Source organism: Drosophila serrata, unplaced genomic scaffold (genome assembly GCF_035046125.1).
Source record: "Drosophila serrata isolate PLE 108 unplaced genomic scaffold, ASM3504612v1 contig_45, whole genome shotgun sequence".
Taxonomy (NCBI): domain Eukaryota; kingdom Metazoa; phylum Arthropoda; class Insecta; order Diptera; family Drosophilidae; genus Drosophila; species Drosophila serrata.
The window spans coordinates 219,532-237,261 of record NW_028256943.1 but is presented as its reverse complement, the minus strand read 5'-3'; the positions used below and the strand labels follow the sequence as shown (position 1 = coordinate 237,261).

The 17,730-nt window shown below is 41.0% G+C and overlaps 3 protein-coding genes across 18 annotated transcripts in view; 2 read left to right on the top strand and 1 right to left on the bottom strand.

Annotated features, from left to right (window-relative positions):
* rut (adenylate cyclase rutabaga) overlaps window positions 1-8,868 on the bottom strand; it is a 40,757-nt gene extending 31,889 nt beyond the window's left edge. For 14 of the 15 annotated variants that reach the window (XR_015272490.1, XR_015272491.1, XR_015272493.1 and 11 more), the window contains exons 1-2: window positions 8,557-8,868; window positions 7,663-7,767 (exon numbers count right to left, since the gene is read on the bottom strand). The gene's annotated coding sequence lies outside the window, so the exon portion shown is untranslated. Of the gene's footprint in view, window positions 1-7,662; window positions 7,768-7,982; window positions 8,083-8,501; window positions 8,532-8,556 lie in introns of those variants that run through there. The other variant, XM_086836494.1, reaches the window with a different exon arrangement.
* A 313-nt stretch (window positions 8,869-9,181) lies between these two features.
* Window positions 9,182-15,420, top strand: LOC110181927 (uncharacterized). 2 transcript variants are annotated; one of them, XM_020949862.2, is made up of 6 exons: window positions 9,186-9,822; window positions 9,881-9,943; window positions 10,044-10,462; window positions 11,015-11,089; window positions 11,165-12,334; window positions 13,891-15,420. In XM_020949862.2, the coding sequence occupies exons 1-6, from the start codon at window positions 9,781-9,783 to the stop codon at window positions 14,138-14,140; spliced, it is 2,019 nt and encodes a 672-aa protein (XP_020805521.1). In that variant the 5' UTR covers window positions 9,186-9,780; the 3' UTR covers window positions 14,141-15,420. The 2 variants fall into 2 exon arrangements, with proteins under 2 accessions (XP_020805522.1, XP_020805521.1); XM_020949863.2 differs by lacking the exon at window positions 11,015-11,089 and having other exon boundaries at window positions 9,182-9,822.
* LOC110181704 (AH receptor-interacting protein) lies at window positions 15,399-17,721 on the top strand. Its single transcript, XM_020949548.2, has 3 exons — window positions 15,399-15,989; window positions 16,158-16,334; window positions 16,405-17,721. Exons 1-3 carry the CDS (start codon window positions 15,897-15,899, stop codon window positions 17,095-17,097), a joined length of 963 nt encoding a protein of 320 aa, XP_020805207.2. The 5' UTR covers window positions 15,399-15,896; the 3' UTR covers window positions 17,098-17,721.
* Window positions 17,722-17,730: the final 9 nt, after the last annotated feature.

The window sequence follows — 17,730 nt, the reverse complement described above, 5'->3', positions numbered from 1 at the left end:
ACAGACAGTAACAGTCCATCCAACGCCCCTCGATCAAGTTATGACTTTGTTATGAAATTAAATTGGCCAGTGCTTAAATTAAAATGTTTAGCCAGAACAGAAGGCTATTAATAGGTAGCTAAAGGCAGTATTTAGGTAAACTTTTGAGTACCCTTTTAACGTTTTTTGAGTCTTATAGATATTAAAGAATAAGTTAAATCCAATTTAAATATAATTAGTTTAAAAAATATAGCAAAGCAATTTAAAAAATAACTTCTTCTTCGTCAAATATCACCCAGAGGACCCAGATAATATTAATTCCAAAAACTTTAAATGGATATTTCTATGTGAAATTTCTTTAGGAAAATCAAAGTTTAAAAATATCATAACTAAGCTAAAAATACATTAATTTCAATTCGGAAAGCTGTCCTGTGCTAGTTTTTAATCGGGGAACAAATCTGCATACTAAATTTAAAAATTTTAAATTTGGCCAATTTTTGAAAATTTTAACGATGTAACCCCTTATAAAATTTTGAAAAAATTGTAAAAAAAAATTTTTTCTCGAATCATGGCTAGATCGACTAAGTTTTTAATGCTGATCAAGAATATATATGATTTATGGGGTCGGAAATGACTCCTTCACTGAGTTTTTAGCTTCTGACTGCAATGAAGGGTATAACAGACTTATGAAAAAATATTTTTAAACTTATAGAATATTTTAATAATTATGCAAATTCCAACTTGTTATTTAAGATATATTTTAGTGCTATTGCTTTGGTATCTCAATTTTAAATGAAAACTGAATCGAGCTTTATTCTATTCAACCGCAAAAAGTATGCTAACATCTTGGCAAACAAATCTCGCAGCTATATCATGATTGGAATAATTAAACTGAATATAAATATCTATATTTCCCTGACCAAGTAGGGCGTTTCCAGGTCGGTCTAAAACTCACACAGCAGGCACACTCAAGCAACAAATTTGCTGCGCGTGCGCAAGTGTCTTAGTTTTAGTTCAACTCGGTTCAGTGCACAAATATCGAAACTTAATCAATGTGCGCGCTTTTGGTGTATAGTGGCTTTAACTTTGGAGCTCGGATGCTGGTCTATCTGTATCACTTTTGATTTCAACGCCGCGGTGCAACTGCCACTGCCACTGCTGTTGTTGCTGCTGCTGCTGCTGCTGCTGTTGCTGAGCTATTTGCACTGTTGCAGTTGCAGTTGGTCGACGGCGGCGATGGCGGCACGTTTTTGTCAGGGTTGCCAGCGTGAGTTCATTTTAATTGCCAGCACATTCCGCGCTGTCCGCTCAGATACAGATACAGATGCAGATACATAGATACAGATACACTTTGGCCACTCAAATCTCACCACCAATAAGCAGTCTCAACTATGTAAGGAGCTTTGTAATGAACAGGAATGGAATTCCTGGCCAGCATACAATTTGATTGGTTTACCCCCAACATGCAGACCAAGAATCTCTCAAATCGTCAGCCATAATGACTTCAAATTAACCGGTCGAGTTGAGTTCATTAAGGTCCAAGTAGGATAACAACAGGATCTTAAAAAACGAATATAGTATAGACACCTAAAAACTATACCTTTCATACTTTAATTAACCTAAACCTAACTGAATCTAATCCAACCAGTTCTAGCTAGACCTATTCTAATAGTTTAATAGGGTTTAATCATTTGATTAATTTAGGGGGTTGGACTTTAAAGGCAACTATTAATAGATAATTGCATATTAATTTGCTTTGCCTGGTAGATTAATAGCACTTTATGGCCTGATATTACTTTGAGATCTAGTAACTAAACACTTTATGAGACTTTAAGAGGCTTAGAGGGAACTACACTGATAGTAGTGACTTGCCACTTTTATAATTGCACATACACATATACACCACAAAAAGTTGGCTGGCAACCGTCACTTCGTCTCGGGGATGCTTGAACTAGTTGGGAATTATAGGGCACGCGTGCGAGACTTTTCGACACAGATATATTTCTCAATAAATATTAAATAAAATTACATTTACTATTAAAAAAATAGTGTAATATTATGCGTTAGCCTTTTAAACTTGGGATAGGCCAGAGATATTTATGCTCCGATTTATCTCTGATATCTGGCTATATCCATAATTGATTGGCCATAGCTGGGTTTTTTTCTCGCTCTGTTTTTCTTTTTTGCTAACTCTGTCACATTTGGCGGCGAACAAATTAATTTCTGCGCCTACATGCACTAATTGACTCGCATATGGGCGTCTGTTTAATCTGTGGCGGCATTTAGTAATCCGCAAGAAAGACGACAGGCAGTCAAAACCAAGTCCAAAACTCAGTGATGACAAATAGGAAAGACTTGAAAGCCAAAAACTAAAGAGATATAATAATAAATTACCATTTAAAATAAACAAAAATAGTTGCAAATTGTTATGTGACAATAAAACCTATTCTGGATCATTTTTTGACCTAATTTAGTTAGATTTCCCTGAATATGAGATAAAATAATACCTTGGCCTGTGGGCCTGGTCATAATTCATATCACAAACTCTTCATCTTTTTGGGTCTGCCCACACAGGACGCTGACAAAAGACGCTGACAAAAACCCGAGACGCTTGACCCACAAAATGAATCCAAGACATCCCCCGCACCTGATCCAAGGGGCACGCACAGCCATGGAGGGCGTGGCAGGTCAGAGGGGACAGAGGGGAGTCACATGGCATCGAAGCAGATCAAGTGTATGCATGCTACACGTGAGAACATTCACACATGGACACCGGCACGCAGCTATGCAAAATGGTTAATTAGAAATCAATTGAAACGTATATGTGCTCGTAATTGGCCAACGCCTGCTAGCCGCCAACAGCAACTGAGAGCCGCCAACTGCCAACTGCGACCCCAATACGCCACCAATTGGATGTGGCATGCAAACTGCGACGAGAACCAGTTTGGCATCTGTCTCCCCCCTCAAGTCCGAGTCACAGTCCCAGCTGCAGGCCCCTGATGCCCCAGCTGTCCATGATGCCTCTGATGCCCCTGCTGTCCCTGCTGTCCCTCTTCCTGCTGTCATCATGGTCTCCTATCTATACACAGTCCAACTTCTAGAGACAAGACTCCACAAGGGGTTGTCTGTAATATTTGTAATGATACTTTATACTGTTTATAATTATACTCAATTATTAAATAGATTTTACTTTAATGGAAGTTCTACTGTATTTCTGTGTGGAACTTTGGAACGCTCGATCCAGTGCGATCTCTCACTCTCCTCCCCTCCTCTTCAGAGCTTTATCGAAGTATTAGAATTGCTATTTGTTGATTTTTCAAATGCCAGAAAAGCCTTCTGTCTATCTGCCGACCAATCGCCACTTGAGTGCAAATGAAGTGGTAGAGATTCATTCACAAAGTGCCGATTACTCGCGAAAAAGAGGTCTTACATAAGTGAGAGATAAAGCCAGAGATTTGACTGGAAGCTACCTTTGGGGAGGTGGTTTTTGGAGAGCTATAAGAAGAGCTATACAACTTTAAAACCAAGTTATATCAAATCAAGTTTGAATGAAGATTTTAAGGGATTAAAAGCACTATTGTTTACAGGCTCTTCAACTACCTCTTGGTATTAAATTCTTTGCCTCTTAAGATCCTCTTGGATATTATTTGAATACAAAAATCATTCCATTTTTTCTCTGGCAATAATCAAAGGTTAACAACACAAGTAAGTTTTTATTTTGTTATTCACCTCCCCCGCCGAGTAAATGTTTCAATGGCACTTCCTACTTGTTCCCCACTTGTCGCCGTGTTGTTAAGCAATTTAACGCGCTGACATAAGGTTAGAAGGCCGAGTCGAGTCGAGTCGAGTCGAGTCTTTGGCCACCTCTTTGTGCCTTATCACCTGCCGCCAGCTTGTGCGGGTCTGAGGTTGCCCCCGCAGCCAAGTCAATGCACAATTTGCATGCATGTCACGTTCCCTGCAACGATGACGGCTTCGTCACCTGGCCCAGGCCACTGTCACTTGGCCAACGAGAGCGGCTAAAAATGTGTATATTTCAAGCTGCAAATGATACACAAAACAATGGGGTAGGAAAACATACAAAAGTTAAGCGAAGGACAAATACTCTATCCTTAAAACAGGTGTTAAATACAAAACAACTGGTGATTAAGTCCAACAATAGTTAGTTCTACATAATGAAATTTGTATTTTTCTTAGACATTCCTTTCCCGAAACTTTAGCATTGACACCACTCATTAAGCAATACATTTTCTTTTCTTTGTCAAATTACAAACTTTTCCATTTACCCATCATCATCATCATCATCTGTCAAGACACATCACTATTGGTTATAGCTTCTGTTTCTGTTTTTGTTTCTCTTTTTGTTGTGTTTTTTTTTTATAAAAAATAAATCACCAGCAGAGCTCACAGCTCGTGAGCAAAATATATATTTAAACCGCAACAAAACAATAATTGGAAACGAAAATGTTGAAAGTCAATTAAAGAGCTTTGACCATGTATTTGTCTGTGCGCTAAGTGAGTTGAATTCTTAGACTCTGGCGCCGCAGTGAATTACGATTTCTGAGAATGCGCCATAATCGAAAAAAAAAAAAATATATATATATATATATATATGTATATAAAAAAAAAAAAAAAAAAAAAAAACAAATGCCTCGATATTGGGAAATGCAGGGGGAGTTATCTATAAAGCTATTGAGATGACGACGCAGCCAAGGGAGCGCCGAGAGGGGAGCGAGCATAAAAGTTGCAATTACATTTTGCCTTTCAAACCAAACGATGATGAATATAATGAAGTTGTTGTGGATGCACTGAGAAAATGTATATACGAAATTTATATACCCTTGCTAAGAAAATCGGTCATAGCTCAGCCAAACAAGCATGAATTTCAAATTGGAAAGCTTTCCTGTGCTAGTTTTCATAAGGTTAATAAATCTGCATACTCAATTTAAAATTGTAAACAATTAAATTTTTTTCTAATTTTTTCAAATTTCAACGATGTAACCCCTTATAAAATTTTGAAAAAATTTAAAAAAAATGTTTCCCCTCCGAAGATAGCTAGATCGATTCGGCTTTTAATGCTGATCAAGAATATTTATGATTTATAGGGTCGGAAATGACTGCATCACAGCGTTACAAGCTTCTGACTAAAATTGTAATACCCTGCAATTAGGCAAAAATACAAATGAATCTTTATAAACTTGCTCTGTAAACTATATTTTTTTTAGTGTGGCTTTGCTGGTTGCTTCATGTAAGTTTGCCTGCCTGTTGTCGTTGTTGCAAACAACGCAAGTTTTTGTAAATTTGCAGCGCGTACCGCACCAGCACCAGCACCAGCACCAGCACCAGCAGCACCAGCAGCAGCAGCAGCAGCAACAACAAGAACTGCAACAGCCACAGCTACGAGAATGTGGTCAAAGTTCGTTGAACCATTAGAATGCACTTTGCCTTTGCCGGAGCGAGAGAGAGATAGATGCTGAAGATGATGCAGCCGATGATATGGATATATAGGGCTCATATGCGTGTGCCTGATGAGATTGCACCGGCAAAAATTGATGAAACCAAGCGATATTTATATGTATGTTTATATGGAAGATCTCAGTCTCTTTAGACTATATATCCCAGTAAATACTAGATGTTTCAGCACTATGAAGATTGACCAATTTAAGACCTTACAATTCATTGTTGTTAAATTGAGAATCGTTGCGAATTCTGCATTGTTTTATAATAATCTGTGAGAGCGGCACATGTTTGGCCATACAACCCATACCCCCCACTAGTATCCTTGAACTCTATAGAGAAACGCGCCTTTGGCGACCTTTTTTCGCAAACAATAAGTGAAATATTTATGCACTTGTGAGCACACACCAACACAAACACCAACACAAACACCAACACAAACACCAACACAAACACCAACAGCAGCCGCAGAAAGTGCATGTGAAGGGCCCCCTCACCAGCCTGAGTCCGGGGGCTTTTGTTCGTGTGAAAATTGCTTAAGCGACGCCGAAGGTCGAGGAGGCCAATGCACCAAGTGTTATTACCAATAACAATACGATGTGGCATTAAAGCGCACAGGGCCACTGGAGAAACACGTAGAGAGTGCAGAAGCTGAGGCAAGGCAAAGCCCAGTGGAGCATCCTCCCAGAGCGAGAGATCATCATTGGCATGGAGCCGTGAAGACCATTTAAAAATAACAAAATCAAACGAGCCCCATGATTTCACAGAGACAACATGTCGCATGTCTCGCTACTCCAAACCCATCTCTCTGCCCAGCCTCTTCTTTCCCTTTTTCGGATTTGTGCGGAGGCACAGACAAGATAATATATATATATATATATATACATAAAAAAAATCAAAACAATCTGCGGGAGAACACTGAAAAACATGTGTCAGCTGCACCAGCTTTCATTAACTATTACCGGCGGCTGTACACAGTGTGTGTGTTTCGCCCTAAGACGAAAAAGTATTTATAGAAGGCACTGGTCTTGGTTGGATTTATAATTTGTACAAATTTGAACAAAATTATGGTGTCTTTATCCTTCTAAGTACTATAAAGACCATTGAGAACTGTCCATTCTTAGTCACAAATTATTATGTGCGTAATTTTGTGCAAGGCAAGGTGGACTTCGTCACAGACTTCTTATCTTGTTAGGAGCTTCTTTTATGATAAAAATGATAATGTTGAGGTTTGTAAAATGAATTAAACCATAAAAGTTGGCGCTTTTACATTTTATTAATTACTAAACCCACATTAACGTCATAAAATAGAGAAGATTGATAAAGTATTATTGATTCATGAGTTCAGTCTGCATGAATTTAGCAAAAAGTCACGTCAAGGTCTTTGGATTCCTTAAAATATTGTCGTGGGGACTGCACGGGAAATACTAAATAGCAACTGGATGAATGAACGATAAGTTCAAGTCGTGGTTAATTTAAATATTATATTAAATATTAATGCCAGAGACAAACATGAACAAGAAATATAAATCGGTGTTTCCAACTGATAAGGCTGCTAAGTATTTCTTTTTATTTATTTGTGTGGTACATTTTGAGTACATCTTGAGATTTTAACATTAGTTTGTTAAAAATTATATTTTAAATCAGAAACCATTATTTTAAAGGCAATAAGATAAATATTCAAAGGAGAACTTATTTATATGCAAAAATTACTCATACGTCACGTATGCCAAATGGAATTATTATTATTATTATTATTATTATTTATTATGTTAAAATGCAGTATCTCACACGAGCGTTAAAATAATTTGGCAAGTTAATTTTTTTTTTTTTTTTTTTGTTAAAATATAAACAACAACGAATATATGTTTATAAATTGGAAAAATAGATCTCAAGTCCGATAGAAATTGGCGATTGCGAAACTGAATAACTAATAAGCTCTTTGTAATACAATAATTGCATTCCACTTAGTACAGAAACAATTAAACAAAGCAAGCAAATTGTTTACTTATTTAAGTTTGTTTGGTAATTATTAATTTCGTAATTAATGCAAACTGTATCTTTTCTTTTCCCTATCTTCGTAAAGTACTCGGATGAGTATTTTGATTAATTTGGGTAATATTATTCAGTTGTGGCATATTATTATTAATAATATAATTATTATTATTATTTAATAACAAGAATTATTGAACTTGTAAAAAAGGGAGAAATAATAGAAGAACTTACGATTGAATACGAAAAGGCGTTTGTTTTTCCTGTTCCTTTCCTTGTTGCGTTTGTTGTTTTTGTTGCTGTTGCTGTCGCCGCTGCAGCCTCAAGATGCGTAGATGACTGCCGCATAGAAGGATAAACAGCCAGAGAGAGAGAGGAAGAGAGAAAAAGAGAAGAGTTTGAATGGAGCAACGCGGAGAAGTCGAAGTTAACCCTAATTAAATGTTTGGCTTTTGATTAAGCAAGAATTGTGTGTGCGGCACCACCACGCGTGGGGCAAGTGCAGTCAATACACACGGACACACACTCTCACAGACAATCACTCACACTCACACACACAGATGCACATGCACTTGCTGACTGGTTTTCTTTTCTTTGGCGTTTCTTTTGGGCCTTTTCTCTGTGTACCTCTGCTCCCCTATTTCGGTTATCTAACTTGAAGGGACAGAGAGAAAGAGACACAGGTGACATTTCCAAACTTGAGGAAGTGGAGGAAGCAACTGCGAAACGGCTGCCAATCCCGTTATTGATTTTCTGCGGCAGCTTGTTGTTGTTGCGGCTGTTGCAAAGTCAAAAACGAAAACAACAACAGAAAAAAAACTCAAAAAAAAGGCGTGTGGCAAAGAGTCAAGAGGAGACGAGAAGCAAAGCCAAAGGCAAACGTCGTCTAAGCGCATCTATAGACAACACTAACACACACACAGAGACACAGAGGCACGCACGAAGAGCGCGGAGGAAAGAACCGAAAAACGAGTTAAGACGCAGACAATGCAGATAAAGTCAGCAGCAGCAGCAGCCGCAACAACATGGCCCAGAACAACAATAACTGTAAGCAGCGACAGCGGCCAGCACACATTCGCTTTCTTCGACTGCCACTGCACTTTAGAGGGAAAATCTTTATTTCTTTACGTTTTCATTTACTGGAGTCGCCTCCGTCTCCTCGGCTTTTCTTTAATTGCGCGCGCGCATTTCGCAAATCGAAAAAGGAAAACAAACGGGTAACGGCAGAAACGACAGCGACGAGCACAGAAATCTCTTTCTTTAATATATTATAAAATCAAAACAAAACTGGGTGGCACCGAAAAAAAATTATAACAACCGGACTGCGCTTCGCTTCGCGTTTTTTTTTCTTTCGGTTTCTTAACACCTTTCCGACGCGACAACAACTTCACTTCTGCTTTCTTTCGGTTTGTTTGGCTTTTCGGTAGGGTTGTTGAATATATCAAAACATCAATATATCGATAGACTTATATCGCGATATTTTGTTTGCCCAAATATCGATGTGGCGCAATTTGTATTTCTTATATATTTTAATATTATCAATGATGGTATCAGTGTTTTGAAAAACTTGCTGTTATATAAAATGCTACATCTTATACGTCTAGATAACAGTTTTACACTTTTACAGATGTATGGGCAAGTATTCTCGATACGATATTTTTTTGAATATCCGACATCCCTATTGTCCAGCCAGTGCCAGAAGGGCTGCCAACTCTTAAAAAGCTATGTTTGTGATGCCAGAATGTCCGAAACCTGCCAGCTTTTTATCGATAACGAAGTATGGACAGGGATTTTATTACCCCGTTAAATCTGGCTTTTTCAAAGAAAGAAATAGCGCGGTAATTAAAAATAACGAATTTTTCTATCTAATTAATAATCGATAAAAGCACCACTCTCAATGCTGCCCAACAATTGGGGGCTGCTAGCTTTTCGAGGGCTTCGAAAGCTGTGCGTAGGTGGTGTTCCCCGCCGACGGCCCACTGGCTGCCACCCCATCAGATGGTCACCTTGGCCGCTGTTGGTGCTTGATGTCTTCGCCCAGCTGTCTTTCGCGGGGCTTTTCTGCTAGCAAAAAGCTGCGTGCGTCGGTCGGTCGTGTTGTCATAGTTATGTGTACGCATTTGTTGTTGCAAAAGCTCCAGCAGCAGCAGCTCCGTGGGAGCAATTGATTCGCCGTGGATTCTTTAATAAAAACAAATTGCCAGCCGCAACTGACAGAGCGTAGAAGCAGCAACTATAACCAGGCAACTTGGCTGCAGTGCGTCCGCCGCCCGTCGTCCGGAAGGCAGTGAAATTAGAGTGAAAGCACAGAAAACACAAGAAGCAACGGAAGCAGCAGCAGCAGCAGTAGCGATGTCGACGGAGAGCAACACACCCGTGGATCCGAGGGTCCAGGTAAGCTGCTTCCCACACATCCACGACTGACAACTTATCCTGCTACTGTCCTGCCCAGATCGAGCTGGAGAAGCTGAACTCGGCCACTGACAACATCAATCGCTACGAGGTGGAGCTCGATGTGAGTGCCAGTTATTGATTTTTCCCCCCAAAACAAAAAAGAAAGAAATAAGTGAACCCTCTGACCCGATTTATCCCCAAAATGTTTTCAATTTCCCAAGGAGGCCAAGTGTGAATTCAAACGTCTGCTCGCGGAGAGTGTGGTGCGGATCAAGACCGCTGCCCATAAGCTGGGCAACTCGATAGATGCCGCCAAGCCCTATTACGAGTCCCGCATCTATGCCGCCCAACTGGCCAAGGAGACACAGCAGGCAGCCGCCAACCATGAGAAGGCCAAGTCCATCCATGCCGCGGCCAAGGAGATGGTCTATCTGGCCGAGCAGGGTCTCGGCGAGAAATCCACACTGGACACCGCCTGCCAGGAGATGCTCAGCCATGCCGCCAGCAAGGTGAACCAGTCCCAGCTGGAGGTCACCGATACCCGCAACGCTCTCAAGATGTGCCAGCTGAAGCTCGAGGTGGCCAATAATCGGGTCGGCAAGCTGCAGGGACAGCTTAAGCAGGCGCTCCGTGCCTCCAGGTATATTAATGAACGAGATCGAAGAATATATTTTTGGGGAATCCAAGCAGGAAGATAATGTTAGTGTACTTATTTAATAAAGGAGAAATAGGTTTCGATTAAAGCTAGTCAATTGTTCGTCTGAGTCTGTCTGTCTGCATACAAAACTGCATTCCAGAGTATTCAAAACATCATTCACCATTAATGATTTATATAACTTCCTTGTTTTTCAATATATATATCTAAGATTATGTTATTTGGGTACAATATTTGAATTTATATATTAAAAAGGATAGTTTTTCCCTTAATTAACAACGCCAAGAGGAAATTCCCCTCTACAGACTCAAAGGAAATCGTATTAACTTTAACTTTAAACTTAAGCTTAACTATATTACTATATCCCTTCGGATTTGAGCCGAAGTTACGTTTTCCCCCGTTCCGGCTTTCATTTGATAATTAACTTTTAAGTTTTCTTATTTTATCCTGATTTGTAAATGCTTTTTATATAATTACATTTATATATTTTCGGCTCTTCTTTTCTTTTCCGTTTTCTTTCTTTTCTTCTTTTTATAGATTGCAGCTCAAGCGCAATTTACTTTTGTTGAGATATTTTAGCATTATGCACGCCTTGTATTGTACCCTCTGTTCGTGAGTATCGCTCACTGTGTTAATGCCACCTGTGCAGAGCACTAATCCGGGGGAATCCCCCTATCGATACCACAGGCCGTACTACGAGACGCGGGCAAACTACAATGGACTGCTAAAAGCCCAGAAGACGCGGGTGAACGAGCTGGAGGCAAAGGTCAGTGCAGCGAAGCTCACCTACAACGAGGCACTAAAGAATTTAGAGCAAATCTCCGAGGATATTCACCGGCAGCGACAGCAGCGCAACAATCTACTCAACTACGAGGCCATGCTGCGCCAGGTGGACGCTGTGGATGCTCTGACAGCGGGCGAGGTGGCGCCAAAGCAGCAGCAGCCGGAGATGGAGCCAGAAGAATTGGGGCCCGAGGAGCAGTACCTGCAGATGCCCGAGCGGCTGGGTCATGAGTGTCCGCACCTGCTTACCGATTTTGAGGCTGTGCTCACCTTCCCGCAGAAGCTGGCCGGTGGCATGCACAAGTCGGCCAGCACCAGTGCCGCGGATGGGGAGTCCGGATTGGGACCACTGGGACTGCATGCTCCGTACGACCTGAAGTCGGGCAGCGGCGGCTCATTGGGGTCTGGGTCCGCTTCTGCATCTGCCTCCGCATCCGCCTCCGTATCGGCCTCCTCTGCCTTTGCCTCCGCCGCTGGAGCACCGGCGGACAATGACATCGAGCAGTGGACGGAAATCCGGCTGTCGCATTCGGATAGCACCAGCTCCAGCTACTCAAACCAGTCGCTGCTGGAGCAACATGGCCTGGAGAGTGCGGGCAGTGCTGGCGGTGGCCTGGGGCTGGGCCTGGGACGGAACCAGCTGGACGCCGATGCCCAGTCGCAGCACTCGACCTCGTCGTCGGACGAACCAAAGCGCAAAGTTACCTGCACGACGATATTCCAGGACGACAGTAGCGCTTCCAGTGGGGCCGGCAGCGGTGGCCAACAGATGAGCCGTAAGCAAAGCCTCAGCCAGTGGCTGTCCCGCTCGAACAGCTTCAAGGGCAGTGGCCGAAGGCAGAGCCTGGATCTGCTAATCGATGCCGGGGACAAGGTGAAGGATGTGTTCAGCTACGGCTTCCAGAAGGTGGGACGCAGCCTGGAGCGACGCAACAGTGAATCGGAGATGGCCGGCGATAATGCCAGCGGGGCCGAGGAGGAGGCCCTGCTCACCACGCACACGGAGGTGACGTCGGCCTCCAGTGCCTCCGCCTCCTCCTCCTCCGGGCCCGGTGACTTTTTCCTCTTCAGCAGGTCAGTAGATGGTGATAAGGCGAGCGGTAGCAGTAGCAGCAGTGGCGGCGGAGGTCGCAGCCTGCTCAATTCGCTGCAGAGCCGCCTGACCAAGCTCATTTGAATCCGAAACCGAATCCGAATCCGAAACCCCCGAAAACTCTGCGACTCTTGAATTTAGATCCAGCGCAAAACTAAAAAAAAAAAACTCTAAAAACGCACTCATCTATCCACCAACCAACAATAACAACAACCTACAACATCAACAACAACCTACAACAGCAACAAATAACTGCAAAATTTTAATAATTCTATTTGATATCAAAAATTGGCTGCTTTGATTTGGTCTCTGCTTTTGCTACTTTCAATATTCTCACATTATAACAAAAGAAATATATATATATACATATAGTATATATATTCTACTAACTGCAAGAACAACAATAACAACAACAACTACTGCAACAACAGCAATTACAACAACAACCATTACAGCACGAACCGCACACTCGCTTAAAAAAACCACAATCAAAAAACCGAAAATTCTGTATGTACTGCTCAAAATGCCAAAAACGAAATCCAAAAATCGAGAACTATATATCTGTTATTTTGCCCCCAATTTGTGTTTTTTGTTTTTGCCCGCTACTTAATATTTAATACCAATACTTATTCTCGCTAGTACAACATTGCTATCCCACTCTCAACCAAGTCCACCTTCACCTTCGCTCTCATTCCATTTCAAAATTGAATGCGACCTCTGTGTGTGTTTTGATAATTCAAATCTAGATAATACTCCTTCGGATTTTTCAAGGCGATTTTAAAATATACGATTAAAAGCAAGATATTCTTATAAGTTTTTCAAGCTTTAATTAATCTAAGACCATAAACCAATTAATAGACATGTTGTCCGTCTGTTTTAGCCAGTTAGATTTTATATTATAAAAGCTTTTTAATTTCTCTTGTTCACTTTGTTCTCCAGTCTTCACTTTCTGTACTCTCTTTTGTTGTGCACTTGTATTCACTTCCTTCTATTGATAAACTTGTAAAACTTATTCTTTTTTGTTAACTTTGCTGTTGACGTTGTTCACTTTCTTGGACTGACAAATATTTTATATGCTTTTGAACCACATTTTTTAAGATGAGATATTATGGCGAACTTTTAAAAATTTAACTGATCTACAAGGGTATTCCAGCTTCGGCCTCCGAAGCTAATCCAATTTTCTTGTTTGATATGAGTGTATGTGTAATAATTTTAAAATCTCTTCCTTTAAAAACAAAATGTACTCGGATATTTATATTATTACCATTATTAATCTTATTAGTCAATTTTAATGAATAATGAACGCTTAAAGGTAAATATCTGAGTACCAAGTCCCTTATTTAAATGGCTTATTTACAAAAACTCAATGGTTTTATCGCAATAGTTCGTTTGTAATTGTGCCCATTGCTTTATCAATCGCTTTTGCTCATATACATATATATATATATATATATCGGTTATCTGTCGTGTCCTGTTCAAATGTGATTAAAGTTTCAGATTCATAAATATTTAATAATGATCAACACACAATTTACAGATCTTCAGAGCCTAAAGAGCTGCTGTCCGATGAGCAGGTTGAGAATTTACTCTTAAATCACACGGTGGATGAGCACGGTGCCATTATTGTGGAAGAACTCAAGTCGCCAACAACAACAAAAAGCATGTATCACACACACCAACAACAACATCAACAACAAAAGCAACAGCAGCAGCAACAACAACAACAAAAGCAACAGCAACACAGCAACCATCAGGCGCTTAACGTTGTGGGAGCCCTACTATTTTGAAACGAACGATACTGATCCTCTAATCCTTTGTAGCCTTTCTAGACACATACACACAAAGCGCACTAAAAACCACATATATATAAATGTACATATACATATGTAGTGATGGGGGGAGTAGTAGTAAATAGTTCACTTGTTCAGTCACTTGCTTACCTTCAGAGGTCCTCACTCACTTTTAAGTATCGTTGCTCAATTGCTCGATAGGGCAAAATTAAGTGAGACACAGAGGGAGCAACAGAATGATCAACTGAGTGACCAACTGAGTGAACAATTCAGTAAACAACTCGAAAAGCTTACTAAAAACTAAGTAACTGACTTGTTCACCAAAGTTAGTGCTCTCAACCCACACTATATCCAAATATTGACCGCTTTCACTCTATTATTCAATGATCAAATCCATCATCAAAAGAAGGAAAGGATTTCTCAAGCCCTATATATATTACTATATCAGTTCTTAAAAGGCTTGAGGAATTTTTAGGAATTTCAGATGCTTTCTTAAGCCTTAACTTAACGTGCTAATAATTGTCAATATCTAAATTAACATATGTTTTCAATGAAAAAGAGCTTAATATTATTATTTGTTGCCTCTGTACCTAAAAGAAAATCCAACTCCCATCACTGCTTATGTGTATAAAACAATGTGAATTATGGCAAAATTTTACTCCATGAGTACTTTGGGCAAAAACAATTAATAATTAGTAAAAAAAAAAGAGAAAAAAGCGTAGCGTACATATCATTCGAGACATCAAACAGCAGTAATATTTTACACACACCTAGCAAGGAAACTATCTACATATGTTCTAATCCTATTTAAAACGAAAAAACCAAATAAGAAACAACAAAAAAATGTGCAATAATTTAGTTGATTTAGTTACAAATACATAGGAATTAAGAGAGTTACATTTTATGCTGTTTACAAAAAGCAAGAATAACTAAAAGCTAGTCAAGATACAAAATCAGTTTAATAGTTTTTAGTCCCTGCGTATTTAGCAAAACATTCTGCAAAAAAGTGGATATAGAAACCCGGAAAATACATAAGATTGTACAAATAATGTTAAATGGTGTTAATGATGTGCGCAGGCGGCGATTTGAGGGGAGGTGGTGGCCTGTAAGTACTTTAATAATAACTAACTACGATAACTTTTAAAAGGATATAAGCAAACTTAACGATTCTCTGCTCAAACCCCCTCTAATCGCCTTCTGCGTCCGCCACTAAATGTTAAATAAATACATACATATTGATACCTGCATTAAAATTATCTGAAGAGTATTCTCCAAAAGAATTTTGTTTTAATTTCAAAAGCTGGGAACAATTAATAGGAGATTTAGGATGTCGTGAAATATATATTTTAACTATATTCAATTTTATTAAGCAAAAGTTTCGAATACGGCAAGAGTTTCTAATATTATTTATTAACTTTTTTCATTTAAGTAATGTCTGTTCAGAATTTAGAATTGTTTATTAGTTTATTACCAAGATATTTCTTAGTTAGACTTCTGTATCATTATATTTAAATTCTTTTTTATAAGGCAATAACAAAACCTGCTTAATTATTATTTGAAATAACGTCTAGAAAGTTTTCAGTATTTTCAACTAGACAGGCATAGACAATTTGGTATATTTGGTTTGTAGCTTTCACAAATCCAAGCATCTGGCATCACTGGCCGACCGACATACTGGCAACACAATCGTTTTCATTTGCTCGGCGGAGGAAGTTCTATTGTTTGTTGCGTTTTTATTTAATTGCCAGCCGCAATGCAGGACCAAACTAAGTCCGAGATGAAGCCCATACGCAAGGAGATCCTGAATCCGGGCAATGCCTACATCGAGCTCAAGCCTGGCACCCGGGTAAGTGCCTGCAGGTGCAGCTGTTGCATCCGCAGGGAAACCCGAAGAGACCCAAACCGCAACATCTGCAGCAGGGACAGTGGAACCAGGCCAAGGCCATCCGAGTGGGCGAGTTGGGTGGTGGTAGACTAATTGCCGCACTCTGGTTTCTTCTGGTTTGTCTTCCAGGTGAAGTTCCACTTTCAGACGCGCAGGGCCGGAAACAGCCGCATCATTGACGACAGCCGCAAAATGGGGAAGCCCATGGAGTTGGTGCTGGGCAAGAAGTTCAAGCTGGAGGTCTGGGAGGTGGTAGTGCAGCAGATGTCGCTCAACGAGGTGGCCAAATTCACCGTGCACAAGTCGGTGAGTGTATGCTTGGACGTCACAGGCCACAGGGGTGCTTGATTGACCCAATTTTCCGGACATTTCACAGCTCTGCGCCCAGTATCCGTTCATATCGAAGACACTGCGGGATATCGGCAAGAAGCCCGAGGAGCGGCGTCACTGCTGCGGCATGACCTTGCAGAATGAGGGCATCGGCTATCCTGATCTGGACGAGCTGCTGCAAAATCCCGCCGAGCTGGAGTTTATCATCGAGCTGACATCCATCGAACTGCCCGAGCAGTATGAGAAGGAACGCTGGCAGATGTCCGACGATGAGAAGATGCTGGCCACAAGCACTCTACGTGAGCGTGGTAATAACTTTTACAAGGCCAGACGGTTTTCGGAGGCAGAGACATGCTATCGCGAGGCAGTGGGTCTTGTCGAACAGCTAATGCTCAAGGAGAAGCCACACGACGACGAGTGGCAGGAGCTGGCGGCCATTAAGACGCCGCTGTTGCTGAACTACGCGCAGTGTAGGCTGATCGCAGGAGACTTCTATGCCGTAATCGAACACTGCAACGAGGTTCTCAATCTGGATCCGCGCAACGTCAAGGCTTTGTTTCGACGAGCCAAGGCCCATGCTGGGGCGTGGAATCCGATGCAGGCGCGACGTGACTTTATCGACGCTTTGGCCCTGGACGCCACACTGAAGGCGACAGTGGCCAAGGAGTTGAAGCTAATTGAGGAACAGCAGCATGCCCGCAACGTCCAGGACCGCATCCACATGCAGAAGCTGTTCTAGAACATAAGTTCCGTCAACGTCCTGCTCATGCTGCTGGTATATTGGAGCAGCTACCTGCAGCGCTAGCAGTACCTGTCTCTGCCCCCACTCCTGTCGCTGGCCGTCACCCTCGCCCATTGCCTGGTGCTACTCTGCTCACTGGCTAATCTCATTCTCTGCGGCTGGACACTCAGAAAGCTGGTGCGAGCGATGCAACGACGACGACGGGCCTGCTGGTGACAAAAACAATCAACTAACGGCAGCCGATTGTTCCATCGCCGCCTTCATTACACTGTGAGAGATGCATTTCGGAACACTACTCATCATTCTGCGCAACGGTTTTCCCTCGAACAAATAAATCACTCATCCCGAGTCGTCATAGTCTAAGTAGTAGAAGATAGGGGCTGGATGCCTCCATACTAATCAGTTGTATGTGTGTATATTAAATGTAAGATGTTGTTCACGTAGCGTTAACCAAAACAGAAACAAACATAGATGAATATGTGTTGTCCATAGTCTCTAGTAAGTATAAATATCCTGTATGCCATATTCAACCCTCCCCGTAGCTAGACTTGACTTTAAGATCTAGAAGGATTTTGTTGTAAGGTGTAATAAATGTGCTTTTGGTGCTGTCTATTTGTTAAACATGGTCGG

Coding starts and splice junctions, on each gene's coding strand:
- LOC110181927 (XM_020949862.2), top strand. CDS start 9,781: ATGTCGACGGAGAGCAACACACCCGTGGATCCGAGGGTCCAG. Junction 10,463..11,014: donor CAGGCGCTCCGTGCCTCCAG/GTATATTAATGA, acceptor TTCTTTTTATAG/ATTGCAGCTCAAGCGCAATT. Junction 12,335..13,890: donor GACTTTTTCCTCTTCAGCAG/GTCAGTAGATGG, acceptor CACAATTTACAG/ATCTTCAGAGCCTAAAGAGC.
- LOC110181704 (XM_020949548.2), top strand. CDS start 15,897: ATGCAGGACCAAACTAAGTCCGAGATGAAGCCCATACGCAAGGAGATC. Junction 15,990..16,157: donor AGCTCAAGCCTGGCACCCGG/GTAAGTGCCTGC, acceptor TTTGTCTTCCAG/GTGAAGTTCCACTTTCAGAC. Junction 16,335..16,404: donor AATTCACCGTGCACAAGTCG/GTGAGTGTATGC, acceptor GACATTTCACAG/CTCTGCGCCCAGTATCCGTT.